General features: G+C 38.6%; 1 protein-coding gene across 8 annotated transcripts in view; it reads right to left on the bottom strand.

The window, feature by feature from the left end:
• Window positions 1–4,934: 4,934 nt before the first annotated feature.
• sulf2b (sulfatase 2b) overlaps window positions 4,935–17,499 on the bottom strand; it is a 145,111-nt gene continuing 132,546 nt past the window's right edge. For 4 of the 8 annotated variants that reach the window (XM_084428941.1, XM_084428942.1, XM_084428944.1 and 1 more), the window contains 9 exons: window positions 15,856–16,081; window positions 14,576–14,813; window positions 14,403–14,499; window positions 14,117–14,211; window positions 13,578–13,640; window positions 13,324–13,493; window positions 11,856–11,998; window positions 9,575–9,698; window positions 4,935–7,174 (listed from right to left, as the gene is read on the bottom strand). In XM_084428941.1, the coding sequence (XP_084285067.1) occupies window positions 6,573–7,174; window positions 9,575–9,698; window positions 11,856–11,998; window positions 13,324–13,493; window positions 13,578–13,640; window positions 14,117–14,211; window positions 14,403–14,499; window positions 14,576–14,813; window positions 15,856–16,081 (1,758 nt within the window). In that variant the 3' untranslated portion in view covers window positions 4,935–6,572. Of the gene's footprint in view, window positions 7,175–7,627; window positions 7,682–8,386; window positions 8,421–9,574; window positions 9,699–11,855; window positions 11,999–13,323; window positions 13,494–13,577; window positions 13,641–14,116; window positions 14,212–14,402; window positions 14,500–14,575; window positions 14,814–15,855; window positions 16,082–17,499 lie in introns of all 8 variants that reach the window. The other 4 variants (XM_084428945.1, XM_084428946.1, XM_084428947.1 and 1 more) reach the window with 3 other exon arrangements.

The following is a 17,499-nucleotide window of genomic DNA, read 5'->3' as shown; positions in this document are numbered from 1 at the left end:
TAATTTTGTAGTGGTACACTACATACATTATCCATAATAGCACATTTGTTTGTAGAAGGTATAGTTAAACCAGTTTAATGGTCATAATTTGCTTAAATTAATCCAATTTGGTAAATATCCTTGAACATTCTTTGTAGAATTTGTGTATAAACAATTTACAGTTGATTCTTCAAGTCATAATTTGCTTGTTGAAGTGTTGGAGTGACTATTAGAGCATTTTTGTTTGTTCATCAATGAACATTCTTTGTAGCATTTTTGTATGTGCAATTTATTAGAGTGTATCATTTAATTAATATTTTGCTTGTTGAAGTGTTGGAGTGACTACAGGTGAAACTCGAAAAATTAGAATATCGTGCAAAAGTTCATTTATTTCAATTATTCAACTTATAAGGTGAAACTAATATATTATATAGACTCATTACATGCAAAGTGAGATATTTCAAGACTTTGTTATGGCTTACAGCTTATGACATATCAATTCATATCAATTCTAATTTTCTGTGATTTTGATTTGGGGTTTTCATAAGCTGTAAGCCATAATCATCAAAATTATAACAAATAAAGGCTTGACACTTATCAATTTTCTTATTTTCTTATAAAGAGCGGGGGGGGGGGGGGGGGGGGGGCAAAAACTCAATCTTGCCTAGGGCAACCAAAGGGCTAGAGCCGGCTTGTGATAGTCTTGTAGTGCGTTCAAGTCCTCCTAGGAAGTTCGTATTTCCGAGTTGGGATGTCGTGTTTACGACGTCAAGTCACTTTCATCGGAACAAGATGGCTGTGTAAGCTACCTCCTTTTAATTAACTACACAATAATACAGCAAGTAAAAAAAAAAAAAAAAAAAAAAAAAATTATTTTAATGTTTTTAATCAATTTAAGATGCCACTGTAAACTTGATCGTTACATAGCCTACTACAATGTTATCATATTTTGTTCAGGCAATAATCTTGTTTTGTTGAAAATGACAAAGCCTGGCAATTAATGCCACTGCTGAATGTGGTAGGATCATTCCGCCATGTTTCTTTATGTTCAAATCACTTGAAAGCACCATTATATCCGAGTGAAACGGCTTCTCGAAGAAGAAAAATTGTAGGGCGGGACTTGATTTTGTCCATGGGGAATCGACTGGATGGTTGTGGTTTGCTATTGTTAGATCTCATGTGAGTGACAGGTTGCCCCGCCCTCGCGCCAGTAAACACGTCATCATCAAGTTATTTTGATTAAAGATTAAGAGGGCACATTAATTAATTCTATAAAAATATTATTATTAATAATAATAATGAGCACGGATAAATAATGTACAATAATTATTGCTATATTCCTTTAAAAATAATAATTGTCGCCATCAATTTAATTTTATGTTGACTTTAAGAAGTTATTTTTTATTTATTTTATTTATTTATTTATTTGATAGGGACAATGCACATTAATGAACATCTGCATTGAAACAACAAAAACAGACGTAAACATGCCAGATTATAGCCACAGGGCTAATTTACATCCGTAGTCCCTAGACAAATTACAGAAATACAGAACTTATAACATACACAATGACAAAAATGAATACATACAAGCAAAGTAAAAGAAAAGTCACTTAATGGTCACAAGACTGGTTTGCTTTAAGCCACACTTTGAGTTTGGTTTTAAATATAGGAAATGTGGAACATTCCCTGACAGTGATGGGGATACTGTTCCATAACTTACAGGCCTTCACAGACAGAGCATTTTGTCCAAAGGCTGTTCTTCTGAAAGGCACCTCACAGTCACCTCTAGTGGAAGCCCGTGTCCTGGCACCACTGTGAGTCTTTGATTTAAAGAAGTCCGACATGGGAGGTGGGGCTAATCCATTTAACACTTTGTAAACAAAACAGGCATATTTAAAATGTTTAAAATTCTCTAGACTTAATAGATTATGTTTTTGTAAAATATTACAAATATGGAAGGACAGTGGTTTTTTATCAAAGACTTTTAAGGCATTTTTATAGAGTGATTCTATTGATTTGAGTGTGTTCATACCAGTCAATGTCCAACTTGTACAACAATATTCAATATGTGATAAAATCATAGAATGTAAAAAACCTTTAGCAGCCCCAAATGGTATAAATTGACGGATTTGTTTAAAATTTCGCAGATTAAATTTTACTGTACTCGATATTCTTTTTACATGTTTTTTAAAACTTAATGTGGAATCAAGGGTCACACCAAGGTAATTAAATTCCGAATTAAATTCTTCTCCTCTTAAAAATACACCAGATTGTTTTATGTCGCGGGACTGTTTAGTGAACATCATACAAACTGTTTTTTTAGTATTAAGTAGCAGACAGGATTTAAAAAGCCATTCATTTACAGGCACCAAAGCGGAGGTCAGGATGGCAGAAGCCTCTTGAACACTTTTTGCACTTGTGTAGATGACTGCGTCATCAGCATACATTTGAAATTCAACATCAACACAAGTGTTTGGAAGGTCATTTATATATAAAGAAAATAATAAGGGACCGAGTATTGACCCTTGAGGCACACCAACGGGGACATCTAAGACGATTTGACACTGTTAATGTTAACACACTGTTTTCTTGAGTCCAAATACGATTTAATCCATTGAATGGCATTTGAAGAAAAGTTAAAATATGTCAATTTAGATAATAAAGTCAAATGCTTTTTTTAAATCTAAAAACACAGCACCGACACAAGCATTATTGTCCAATTTACTTTTTCTACAAACAAACTGTTGGCAAATTCAGTTGAATGATTGGTGCGGAACCCAAATTGCATCGGATGCAAGGGGGAGTGGCCTTTATTTAGATGCTTATTTATAATTTTAGCAACCCACCTCTCAGCGACCTTGGAGACCACTGGAAGGATACTGATTGGTCGGTAGTTGGCTACATTTGATTTATCACCAGATTTAAAGATTGGGGTGACTAAGGCCATTTTCCAGAAGGATGGAACAATTCTCTGCTTGAATGATAAATTGATCATATATGTTATTGGAGCAATTAAGGAGTCTTTACATAACTTTAGAGAATGTGAATCTAACCCATAAGCATCCTTTGCTTTGGAACTCTTAAGTGATCCAATGATGTTGTCTACCTCCAGCTCTGTTATTTCACACAAATTGAACACAGGCTTGGAAGGATCAATGGGTCTAGTTATTTTCTCAGGTGGCTCAAACAGTTCAGTTATCTCCCTAACAGATTTAGAAAAATATTGGTTAAATTCATTTGATAGAGAATTTGGGTTTTTTACTACAGCGTTGTTAATTTTGAGTTCAAAGTCTTCAATTGATTCTTTCTTTTGTCTACCAAGTAATTTGTTGAGATTTTGCCAGATTTTTTTGCCATTCCCTTTGGCATCAGTGATAATAGCCATGAAGAATTTTGCTTTTGCCTTTCGCATATAGTTAGTGACTTTATTTCTTAAGGATGTACATTTTTGCCTATCTATTATAAGATTTTTAAGTTGCACATCCCTCTCCTTCATTAATTTCCTACACTCATCATTTAACCAAGGTAACAACTTTCCTTTTCTCTTATTATGGCTTCCTCTTTTGGTAAAATTTAACATTACTTGATTGTTTTTAGACTGAAACAGATTACTACAATTCTCTATGTCCTCACTTTGATTTAACTCACTCCAATCGGTTTCTTGCAAAGCCGCCGCAAAGTTTGGCATTTGGTTTTTTGGAATAGCATTATACACAGTATGACTGTGTGAAACTTTGAAACGTCTTTTTGGGAGCTTTCTTGAAAAAAAGAAAGCATTGTGGTCTGATAAGCCTGTCATAAAGTTAAATGTTTTTGTAATTCTTTCAGGTCGATTGACAAAAAGTAAATCTATTAATGTTTTGGAACGTGAAGTTATCCGAGTGGGCTGTTGAATTAATTGTGTGAAATTATAGCGGTCTGTAGTTTCTTTAAGATGTTTTCTAACCTTCTTTTCATTCCAATTTACGTTAAAATCACCAATAATGATTGTTTCTTTATTTAAATCACAATATTTGAGAAGAAGTTTAAATTTTTCATAGAAATCCAACTTTGCAGATGGTTTACGATATACACATATTATGGTAAATGACATTGAAGATGAAAGGGATACGTCTACTCCGACACCTTCAATTTGGATATCCTCTGGCCATACAATCTGTTTACTATTAAAAACCTCTCTCACATACAACAAAACTCCTCCGCCCCTACCGTGCTCCCTGTCATTCCTGTACACATTATACCCAGGCATATTTACAACAGAATCTGGAGAGCTATGTGTCAGCCACGTTTCAGAGAGGCCTATAAAATCAATGTTGGAATTGCAGAGCAGATGTTCTAGCTCTTCTCGTTTAGGTGCCATACTCCTTATATTTAAATGTCCGCCTAATAAGCCTTTAGGTTTGGCTCGCGGATCCCATATTATTTTTGCCTGATTCAGAGTATGGAAAATATTAGATGATCTATGTCTTTTCAACACGGGATTCCTGGTTTTAGTCTGTATTGTTACTTGGGCAATGGGTGGAAACTGCGGTGTGGAGCACTCACCGGTAGAGGTGACAGTACCTGACTGCACTGCCGGTGACCGCCGCGGATTTTGTGTCTAAAAGTTACATTTTAGACACAATATTGACAGTCACTTTGTCTGTATTTGCAAATCAATGAAAATAGATCCAAACGAAGACAATATGATGTCACTGAGCATCACACAGTAGTCTCTGAATGAATCAATGTCTTTAAAGTGATTCACTCATAGTACACAAAATATTGGCAACTACTGGCATAACCTGCAGACAAAGATTAATAATGATGATAATAATAATAAACTTATGCAGTTATGTATTCTGATGCACTATAATACCTGACTTAAATATATCTATCAATCCCTTTGTGTGATATCATACCACATGGCAAAAACTTGTTGGGTTATGAAAAACAACAACAATAGAAAGCAATTTGGGCATTCAACACTTTATTCACAAAGTAATGAGCACTATCAAATGTTCACTGGTAAACCAAAACAAAAATATAGGTATGATAAATCTATAGAACTGTACAAGACTTTGTTAAAACCATCTCATCTCTTTTAAATTCCTATTTCAAAAACAGCCCTCCCTTTGAAAGTGCCAAAGGAAAATTTCTCCTCCTCTCCAAGTTGTCTCCTTATCCTCCAGTATCTACACAGTACATCTTTACAATAATTATGGTGGTTTTCGAAACAACCATACACAATCTCAGACAAAACAGCTTTACGTACAGCCACGAGAGGTGAGGGGTGGATGTTGTACATTGATATGAAATATGTGAACACGATGACCTGTACTGATGAAGTATCCCAGAGCAAGCGGACTGATCAGGGATCAGATTACCCTCTTGAACATTATAATCTCAATCACAATCATCTAAGAACCGAACCGATCTCAAAACAGGGATGAAACACATCGGGAAGGCGGATTAATAATTTAAACAATCTCAGATACATCACCATAAAAAAAAACGAATGTGTATTATAGAACTGTTAAAAGAAAATGCAGCATAAATAATAAAACCTGAAGCTGGAGGGATGTCTGTTTATGTCTGGCGGTCAGTTTCGCTTCAAATGTGTAGTAAAAATATCCTTTAACCATTTACATTGCAAACACACATTAAAATACATACATCCATTTCATATATTTGCTCTGATATTAGTAGCACTGTGTATAGCAAAAAGTTTAAGAACAAGCTGTTACAAATATGGCGTGGCAAAATTTCTTTCTCAGTGTGCTTGGGGGGGAAAACAATTTTTGTCAAACACAAATAATGACCGATACATCAAATGAACCATTTTTCTTTTTTCTTATTGTTTTTTTTTTTTTTTTTTTTTTTGGTTAGGTTAGGTTAGGTTGTTCAACTCATAATGCAAAGAAACTGTGTAAGAAATTTCAACTTGTCAAACTAATTTTAAGCATAAACAAAATAATGCTATAACATACACTGGGAGCAACGAATTAAATCAGAAAGCTTCAATTTATCACACTCGTATTCACTTTTGACTTAGGAACAGCATGTTCACACACACACACACACACACACACATTCGCCATTGACCTATCTGAGGTGATTTTCAGTTAAGTTGTAAGGCTGTATAAGACAATGTCCCACAAAGTGAGACACCTTCTAGAGACTCCAAGCAAGAGAAAAGCAGCCATCAAAGATTGTGGTGCAAAACCGGTTTCAAACTGAATCAAGTATGAACGGACGCAACATCTCATTCCCATTCCCAAGTTTTACTGCTTTGAATTTTAACCCCCAACCTTCCCTAACCCATTCAAGAAAAGGTAAATGAAAAAAACAAAAACAATGAAGAATCTTTCTAAGTTAAAAGATCTGTTCAAACCCTAGCCTATCTTATGGACAAGTTGGGAAAACGGTCCGTCTGTAGCTGGAAATGTCGCCGCGCTTCTGAGGCCAGTCGATGACGGAGCGAGAAAAATGAACTGAAGGACTCTGTGCTGGCATAAACCCTCCTCTTTCTTCACTTCCGTCAAATTTAGAAGTATTTTGCGATGTCTTTCTGACGAGGGACGGTATGAGCGAGGAATGTTACATGAGAGTCAAACCGTTTCCTGCAAAATGTCATTGCAGTCGCAGTGGGTGGAGCTTAACTTTCCTGTCCGTCTCTGAACAAACTCCTCCTCTTCCTCCTCATCGCCGTCCCTCCCTTCTCTCAGTCGGTCCCCTTTCAGTTCTCCAAGAGGAGCGTCCAAGCCCGCATTGTCCACGGGGCGTGATGAAGACGAAGAAGAAGAGGGACGTTCCTGTTGGTTCAGCCCCAAAGCATCCCTCAAAACCTCAGCGCCAGCTTCCTTCAGTAAAAGCGCGGGGGTGGCCAGAGTGGTCAGGTAGATGGCTGAAGCGGATTGGCTGGAGGACACCAGGGCGTGGCCTCTCCCAGCGTGTTTGTCCTCGGGACGGGGCGGAGAGTACGGCTGGTTGTCGTTGCTGAGGAGCGTGAACATGTGCTCCACGGAGCGGCTGAAATGAGCCCAGTCCTCGAGGCTGAGGGTGAAGTTGAGTTTGAGATCGTAGGCGTGCTCATCAAGTCTGTACAAAGGTTCAAGTTCGGACCAGTTCAACTCGCCGGGAAACAGGTCGGTGTCTTCCGGGACGTCCTCGTTCCATGACTTATCCTTCCCATCCTTCCCAAATCTGTCCTCTGTGGGGGAACATCGCACACACAAGCACGGCCACAACAATTAAACGTTTGCATCTGGCGACAAAATGATTTAAGGCACTGATTAAAAGTGGATGCATCAAAATGGAGATGGATGCTTGTGATTTCATGTTCAATGAAGAAACAAAAAGAAAACAACGAAAAACCCTGAAAAGGATGGTGAAGGTAGGAAGAACGTAAATGTTTCAGGCATTGAGTGAGATGAGGTGAAGATGATGGGGGCATGTGGAGGGAATCTTCCCTCGTGCTTAGAAACAAAACTGTTTCCATGCCTCTACAAACTAATCAAGCTATCATGCAGGCCAGGCAGAACGTAATGCATTCAAGAGAAAGGAAATTAAAGAGAGAGAGCGAGAGAACGGTGATTCAGACAAAGTAGTGGCTTGGTGGCATTGTATCCTATGGACGAGAAGCAGAATTATTGTCCAAACTCACAGCGATTTGGAGACAGGCTTCCTCACTTTAGGCCATTTCCGGCGCTGAAACTGCCTAATGCGACAAGCAACGATAAGACAAACTGTTACCCCGCCCCCCAAACTCAAGCATGTGACAGAGACAGAGCCAATCAGAGAACTCAGAGGCTTTCACATACACACAACACAACCCAAGGCTGAATACATGCAAGGCACAGTATAGGGATAGAGAGAGGGAGACATAACAAGAGAGACAAAGACAGAGAGAGAGAGAGTACAGAATCTGAAGGAGAAGACATCTGATATGTCAAGGAAGTAAACTTAGCTTTTACATAGTATTGTATATTAGCTTACATATAGTAGTCTCTCCAGTAAAGGACATTTTAGACAGCTGTACAGCTCAATCAACACACATTTTTGTAGAGAAGAATTAATATCTTTAAAAAACACAAGCTGCCCATTTTTTTTTTTAATTCCTAGACTTCCATTGCAAGTATAAACTCGTTTTTATTTCTACAGTTGAGCTTTTAACAGCAAACTGACATCAAATCAGTTCAAGTTTCTCTGTGACAGAGAGGTCTTCTCCTTGATTTCACATTGAGGAGTGAATTCCTGTGATGCCTTTAAGTGTGTGTGTGTGCATCAGACTACTTCAACATTCACGTTTAAGCTTCAAGCTGTCTACAACAGAACTGCAGAAGTGGATTAGTATCTTCATCCAAAATAATCTCACAGTAGCCTTCTAGTCTAAAATGGGGTTAAATTCATTTGGCAGTGATACCTGTATTCATCATAGCTGCTTCTCTCTTTACCCCCTGAAGAAGAGACAATATCATTAGTTAGAGAGTGTAAAAACAATGTGATGTTACAACCCCATCATGTTTAAGATCCTCAGGAAAGCATCACTGGGCTTCTGTCCAAGGGTCGCAGTGCCAAAATAAGATCTTTCATTCGTTATGAGTGAAGTCACAAGGGTCGGGCAAAGCGAGCTTGAATGAATGAACCGGATAAAAGTCATCTTTTGGAAAATAATACATCTGCAGGCTCAATATGCAGATGCGGAGTATTGTTGTTCATTTTGAGCTATTCTGATCCCTTTCAGATGATTTTTATACCTAATAAAATACTCTGTATCTGTATATAAAAGACTTTGTATCTGTTCAGTAAAACAGTGTCTGTTAAAAAGAAAAAAGAAAAATCGACAAATTTATCTGTCATCGTACCAAATTATGCAGATGCAAACGTGGACAGGTTGCATTACGCAAAAATGTGGGGTCAATAAGATTATGTTTTTAAAATAATTTTATTAGCTGCTAAAAATTCAGCTAGCATAACATGAATAAATTACATTTTAAAATAGAAAAGTGTTACTTTTGAACAAAATGTATTTAATAAAAAAAAAAAAAAAGTTATTTCCTTTCCAATCTGATAAGAAGTTCTATGCTAATATAAATCATATTTTAATGTGACCTTTCGACATATTTAATCCGATCGCAAGCACTGGCGAGTTTTAACATGACATGAGCTGTCCTTGAGTTCATTTCGAAAAAAATCAATAAATCTGTTTTTATCACTGGAATGATCACTTCTGCTGAAAATGAATTTCAAGTTTTGAGAGCAGGGACTACTAAAGACACGGTAACATCCTCAGACAGCATGCTGTGGCACATCATGTTTACCCTTCAGGACAGCAGCTCAGGAGGTGACGGTACGAGTTTCTGTTTGCATATAAAAACAAGGAGAAAACAGGAAGCAAGGCAGGGCCAGGGATCAGGTGAGGATGATGATGATGAAGATGTGATATTCCATGTCACCCGTTGCCTTGTGTGTGTGTGTGTGTGTGTGTGTGTGTGTGTCAGTCACACGTATCAGTCAGTGTATCGCAACCTCTGGGCCGGATGCCTAGCAGCTGTGTCTTTGCATAAGTATAAGTGTGTGTGTGTTATATGAGTGTGTGTGTGTGACTCACCCATGTCGAGGCTGCGTGTGCGAGGGTTACACTGCTTGTGTCCCTTACAGCCTCTGAGCTCCATGAGCTGCACATGCAGTTGATTGAGAACATACCGGTCCAGTGTGTTCACCGCATTCACCAACTACACACACATAACAGAGAGAGATGATTGATTAATATTGTATATTCCTTTCTGATAACATTTTTGACTAAATATTTTCACAATATACAATTATATTACCTCAAAATGTAACTTCCATAACAATTTCAAAATTTGGGGCCCTATCTTACACCCGGCGCAATGCAGCGCCAAGCGCGACGCAAGTGTTTTTTGCTAGTTTCAGTCCGACGCAGTTATCATTTTCACGTCCTGCGCCATGCTGTTTAAATAGCAAATGCATTTGCGCCCATTTGTGCGCCCATGGGCGTGCTGGTCTGAAACCGAGGTGTGTTCAGGTGCATTGATGGCACGTTGCTATTTTGAGGCAACAGAAATAGACTACGCCATTGACCAACTGAAACCTGGTCTAAAGTCAATGGCGCAATTTTTTTTTTGATATTTAATGAGCGCGTTAGTAATGTGCGCCTAAAGGCGGGTCCACAACACTCTGCTTATTAAACACACAGAGACGCACAGCAGCACACAAACGTGCCAAATATTTAAAATAAAAGGATTATAATGTAAAAGATTATTATTGTGTACATAAAGATATGGTGGAATCCGGCTTGTCCCGTTGATGGTCTGCTTGCGCACTTTTACCTCGCTCACGAGCAAATCCGTTTGCACTCTGGAGACGCATTCGGTCTTTCCACTATAAAATTCCGTCATGTAAATAGCGAATCTGCCAGCGCAACTGGCATTTAAAGGGAATGGGAGATGAGACTCTGATTGGTTTAACGCACATAAATCCCAAAACATTTTTGCGCCACGGACCGGTTTAATATCAGACAATATTTTCACGGACCGGCCTTTAAGGTGTGGCGGATAAATACAACAAAATAAAATGATACAACCGGCATAAAAACTGGGGTATTTTTTAAATATAATAATAAACGTGAATCCAATGTGTAGGCTTACTCGCAACTTTATTAGCAGTGTACTCGTAACATCGCGCCTAAAGACAACTGAGAAAGCCTGAACACAAACAAAATGCCCCCCAAAATAAAAAAATCTCCATGTTTTCGGTGCTGATGCGATGTAAGGGTGGCGCTGCCAATAAAGCACCTAAAAGCTGTCACAAAGAACCGGCAAAATTAATGATTATGAATATGTAAAATATAGCAGGAGACATTTTAATTGTTTAATAATAAACAAGTGTTTTCTGTGCAAAGATGAAGTTGACGATGCTGACTCGATCTTCGCAGTAGGCCTAGTGAACGCGCCAGAGAGAAATGCACATTTCATACGAATTAGCCTACATAAGCAGAGAACAGTCAGTTTTCTTTCGTTTTGAATTGTTCTGTTTAAAAGTAGACATTTCAAGCTTTCTATATCTCAGGTCTGTGAGGCAAGTAGGCTACCTTATTACTGAGTTTCGGTTAATTTATGAGATCAGCTCCAGTTCACGCGCCCGCGCCTCTGTGTCGTGATTAAATATTTTCTACTATATTCTTACTTATTAAATCCAGGCAATTGGTTGATGAAACATTGATTAAAATTAAGATACAATTAATACAAAACTAAATTAAATTTAAAGACAGGCTTTTTGCTTTCTGTTTGAGGTCTCTGTGAAAGTTTTAAAGCAGTCTTTTAGTGCTGCTTTCAGAGCGCTCACGTCCGTAACGGAGAACTGTCCCGTCCATAACATGTTTTTTTGTTAGTTTTTTTGTGAAATATACATTTCTAAATAAATGCGACTTATAGTCCAGTGCGACTTAGGCTATATATGTTTTTTCTTCTTCATGACGCATTTTTTGACTGATGCGACTTATACTCCGGAGCGATTTACAGTATAGTCCGGAAAATACGTTAAGTTATATATTCTTTCTGTGCGGCCCGGTACCAAATGTCCCACGGACCGGTACCGGTCCGCGGCCCGGGGGTTGGGGACCTCTGCTTTAGACCACGCGCTTAGATCGTTAAAATAGGGCCCTTTGTGTCATTTTCATCACACTGAAATGAGGTTACGCAGCTATATATATATATATATATATATATATATATAGTATAATGCACTAATGAATTGTGTACATACATAATTACATGCAACTTGCATAATAGTAATAGTTTGACTGAGTAATAGTAATAGTAAACCCGGTCCACGGTGATTTCATGTTGTCTTTATATATGACCACTGACCTGATACGGATCTGTGTTGATATCAAAGTACTCCAGAAATCCAGTGGCAAATTCACAGAACAGGAAGTTGTGCGTTTCATTAATGGTCCTCATGCACCAGTAGGTGTTGTTATTGGCACTAGTGCACGCACAAAACGGCCCCACTGAAAACAAAAAGACACAATAGAGAGGGACATATAGATCCAGACATAACTTACAGACAGTAAGTGTCCATCCACCAATTTTATGAGCATTTTGGAATATTAGATAAAAAACGCTGGATGGAACAGGTGTGTGTGTGTGTCTTACGTGTCCAGAAGGGGGCAGTCTGCCAGTGCTGGTTGTCGTGTGTGAAGCAGGTGTGTGTGTGTGTGTGTGTGTGTGTCTTACGTGTCCAGAAGGGGGCGGTCTGCCAGTGCTGGTTGTCATGTGTGAAGTAGGTGTGTGTGTGTGTGTGTGTGTGTGTGTGTCTTACGTGTCCAGAAGGGGGCGGTCTGACAGTGCTGGTTGTCGTGTGTGAAGCAGGTGTGTGTGTGTGTGTGTGTGTGTGTCTTACGTGTCCAGAAGGGGGCGGTCTGACAGTGCTGGTTGTCGTGTGTGAAGCAGGTGTGTTTGTGTGTGTGTGTGTGTGTGTGTCTGTCTTACGTGTCCAGAAGGGGGCGGTCTGCCAGTGCTGGTTGTCATGTGTGAAGTAGGTGTGTGTGTGTGTGTGTGTGTCTTACGTGTCCAGAAGGGGGCGGTCTGCCAGTGCTGGTTGTCGTGTGTGAAGCAGGTGTGTGTGTGTGTGTGTGTGTGTGTGTGTCTTACGTGTCCAGAAGGGGGCGGTCTGCCAGTGCTGGTTGTCTTGTGTGAAGCAGGTGTGTGTGTGTGTGTGTGTGTCTTACGTGTCCAGAAGGGGGCGGTCTGCCAGTGCTGGTTGTCGTGTGTGAAGCAGGTGTGTGTGTGTGTGTGTGTGTGTGTGTGTGTGTGTGTGTGTGTGTCTTACGTGTCCAGAAGGGGGCGGTCTGCCAGTGCTGGTTGTCGTGTGTGAAGCAGGTGTGTGTGTGTGTGTGTGTGTGTGTGTGTGTGTGTGTGTCTTACGTGTCCAGAAGGGGGCGGTCTGCCAGTGCTGGTTGTCGTGTGTGAAGCAGGTGTGTGTGTGTGTGTGTGTGTGTCTTACGTGTCCAGAAGGGGGCGGTCTGCCAGTGCTGGTTGTCGTGTGTGAAGCAGGTGTGTGTGTGTGTGTGTGTGTGTCTTACGTGTCCAGAAGGGGGCGGTCTGCCAGTGCTGGTTGTCGTGTGTGAAGCAGGTGTGTGTGTGTGTGTGTGTGTGTGTGTGTCTTACGTGTCCAGAAGGGGGCGGTCTGCCAGTGCTGGTTGTCGTGTGTGAAGCAGGTGTGTGTGTGTGTGTGTGTGTGTGTCTCTTACGTGTCCAGAAGGGGGCGGTCTGCCAGTGCTGGTTGTCGTGTGTGAAGCAGGTGTGTGTGTGTGTGTGTGTGTGTGTGTCTTACGTGTCCAGAAGGGGGCGGTCTGCCAGTGCTGGTTGTCGTGTGTGAAGCAGGTTAGGCCAGGCATGCTGCAGGTGTCATTGTTACGCAGGCGCTTCAGTAACTTCCTCAGCTTCTTCCTGCGCTTTTGCTCCAGTAATAACCAGGCCTTCTTATCCTTGTCCTTTCCTTTCCTACAGAGGATGAGAGAACAATCAAAACCATAATCAACACATGCATTCACACATACAGTACATACAGTAGACACAGAAACCCACCTGAACGGATGGACGCCTCCTGCTTTGTATTTCCTCAGTTTACTCTTGTACTTTGATTTGTAACTTAAAGAGAAGAAAAATATAATAACAATTTATTAAGCATATTTTAATACAACTGTATCAAACATATATTTTATATATTTTGTTACATATCAACTATATTTTAATTATTAACGTTAAAATATTAAAATGAATTATTTATATTTATATTGTATACATGTATGTTTAAAAACATATATAAACAAAAAATATGTTTTATATATATATATATATATATATATATATATATATATATATGCCTTTTAATATATGCCTTGCCTTTGGCAAGCACCACTAATTAATATAAGGAATGTATAATGAAAGTATATGTTGTATTAAATACTTTAATTATACATGTAAGTATTAAAAATGATTAATAATAATTAAATACATTTATATATAATTTATTTAGTGTAAACAGAGTAAACAGTAGACATAAAAAATATTGACAAAATCGGTCCATCAGTGATGCAAAGATGATTGACAGATGTCACTCTCACTAGTATTTGTTGCAGTCACACTCTTCAGGTCGTGCTTTTTTCAGGTGACCTCTGACCTCACGCAGGTTTTTAATCTTGGTCTGGAGTGTTTCGATCTGGGAAAGAGATGACAGTGTACATATATTAACGTTGTAAGACTTGAAATATAAGTAACTTTTATGATGCTTTTTTGTAATTCATCGTCATCGTTCATATTTATCGTATGGAAAAAAGCAACGTGAACATTCTGCTAAACGTCCCCTTTTGGGACAACATGTGGACAGAAGGGTGGCAGCGTGTGTCGTACTTCATGGTCGATGTGGAGCTTGTGGTCCTTCCATGCTTGCAGCGATTTGTACAGACCACCGTCACATTTCACTGTGTCATTGGCCAAAATGGAACATCTGAAACACACACACATATTCTCAGCACACTACAGTCCCTCTTTTCTCAGTCACGTGTCTCTCGTGAGGCACACACCTGTGAGTGACTTTAATGGAGGAGGGCACAGTCAGGCTGTTGCTGGTCTGGCCGTCTGCAGTGGGACCCATCCCGCTGAACTCGTCCTCATCCGCTGTGTTCTGCTGGAGGCTGAGGTTCCTGTGGCCCGCAGGTCTGTGTTCGTGATCCAGGTCCACTGCATACAGGTCTCCTCCCATCTCCATGGAAACAGCTCGGGCAAAGCGGTTCCTGGAGTAGCTCTTCAGTGACTTCAGCTCTGTCAATCAAACGCAGGGCTTGACATTATCACTTGTCCAGGACAAAAACATATATAACACACACATATATATATTTATATATATTAATGTATATTGAAAAATAAAGGAAAAATACTTTATAAATTGTAATGGTGTTTTTCACAAAATGGAAAATAAAGTGATTCTGATAATAACATTATTATTATTATTATTATTATTATATATTCCCGAAAAGTCAATTTTCTTGTTATTTCCTGAAAACAGTTATTTTAAATTATAATAAAATGTCACTATATCATTGATCTTACTGTATTTTTGATCAATTTAATGCAGCCTTGATGAGCAGAAGAGACTTTATATGATTAACAACCACAAGATTTTATTAACAACCACAATCTTTTGAACGGTAGCGTACAAACATAATTATTATCTAAAATATATTATGAAATATATATATATATATATATATATATATATATATATATATAATTATTAGAATAATATTAAATAAATCATTATTAATTATTATTATTATACATTTTTGAAATAACAATAAATTATTCTAATAATTAAAATATAATAATTATATATAAAAAAACATGATTTATTATAATTAAACAACAACTACTCCTACTACTAATAATACTCATTTTAACAGTAATTGAAAGTTTACTATACTAAATAAATCTTTCTGATAAAATTGACAAATATAGAACAACTATTTCAGTCGCTAGTATTTGTTGCAAGTTAAGAGCAAATTTCCTTAAATTTAGTGAAAATTTAGTAAGCAAAGTAGAGTAATCCTGATAATAATAATTATATTAATATAACAATCAGAAGAACAATAAAAATGTATTATATATAATTATATATAGCCTAATATATAACATAATATTACAGAAAAGTCTTTTTTTGTGTGTGTGCGTTTTACCTCCACTGGAGGGCAGCAGAGGCACACGGAATAATTGATTGAATGCATCCCGGATGTTTTTTTGTTTTTTTTTGTGGAGGACTTGTTGCTGTGTGTGCCTGTAGCTGCGCAGTATATCTAGTCGTACTCACTCTTTTTGGAGAAGAGTTTATTCTTGGAGAAGGTGCTGTAGCTTTTGGGTTCACAGTCGCAGGCTTGAGGCTCAGAGTTCACGCTGACATCAGCGCTCATGCTCTGAAGATAAAGCTGGGATTTGATGCTGGATACAGACGGCTTCCGCACTGCAGACAGACTGGCCATGCCTTTGCATTTAGACAACCTCAGCTTCCCTGTGGCGTCTTCAACACACTGCCACTTCTGCAGAGAGAGAGAGAGGGACATCTTCATGCGTTCTTACTCTGAAAGATGATGCATACACTAACAGAACAATGACAGAAAGTGCCATAGCTGTTTAGGCATGGAACTATGGTAATACCATGTATACCTTTTTTTGTTGTTGCAATGATCCCTTGATAATATATATATATATTTTTTTATTGAAGTGTAAATGACAGGGTACATTAAAGTAATGCCATCTATTACCATACCATATTTTTTATATAACAAGCCAGCTCTCTTGATATGACTCAAGGGAAATTATCTTAATCTTGTTCTTATAAAATAATCTTAGCTCATTCCTCTGTAAGTGAACGGTATTTGACAGTGTCTGCTCATGAAGACAACTTGTTTGACACCATCACAACTGATTAACTTTTCACCTTGACGAGTGTGTGTCTGTGTGTGTGCTTATACACCGGAAGTAAAAGGTGAAAATGAACCCCCTGCCTAATGTGTGAAATCTTACTCGGCTGAAATTATCACAAATCCACCTCGTTAAAAGCTTCGTTAAAGAGGAGCACAAGTTACACCGCGCTCTGAGCTGCACACTGTCAGAGAGGTGGCCCTGTGGTTAAAGTCCCCATGAAACCAAAAGTGACAATTCTTTTGTTATGGAATATAGCAGCATTTATTATAAATGATTTATCAATGCACATCATTATTACTTTTTAAATTTGCATCTTTCATGAAAATAACTTCCGAAATAACTTTCTTGCAGCTCATCTCGTCTCTTCTTTAATGATGTCCCTGGCGTGAGGGCGGGGCAACCTGTCACTCACATGAGATCGACCAATAGCAAACCACAACAAATCCAATCAGCATCCCATGGACATAATCAAGTCCCGCCCTACTTTTTTTCACGTTCCGAAAGACATTTCAGTTGATTATACATAATAATAGGGAAGAAACGAGTATTGCAACTTCTGTTTCATGCTGACTTAAAAGACTGGTAAATGAAAGAATGTGGTTTTGAACTTATAAAGGCCAATCCAGCAAACTGTACCAGGTGCTACCTTATCTGTGCCGTGCAAATTAGATGAGTTTTAACCTTTACCTGATTCACATAATTCGAAGTAAATCAGGAGCTAAAACAATGCAGATAGCTATCGGCGGGAGCAATTTGCCCCTTTATCTTGTTTTGAAAATGTGATTTTTTCTTGCTTTGAAAAACTGTGAAGGTGCTTAAAGACAAACTTCTTGATCAAAACTGAAAAGAAGATGTAGGAATAATGCCTGACTGACATGAAAAAGAAAGAAAGAGCTAGAGATGGAGAGGATAGATAATGCAGGAATGGGCTGCGGGTCCCTGGAGGGCAAGAGTGGGCCAGTCTTGTTAGGCTGAAAGGGAGAGCATGAAATTTCAGGTGTCTGATCTGACAGCCCAGACATCTCTCTGT

Source organism: Rutilus rutilus, assembly GCF_951802725.1.
Source record: "Rutilus rutilus genome assembly, chromosome: 13".
Lineage (NCBI taxonomy): Eukaryota > Metazoa > Chordata > Actinopteri > Cypriniformes > Leuciscidae > Rutilus > Rutilus rutilus.
Note: the sequence above shows the minus strand (reverse complement) of the source record. Positions and strands in the feature narration are given on the sequence as shown.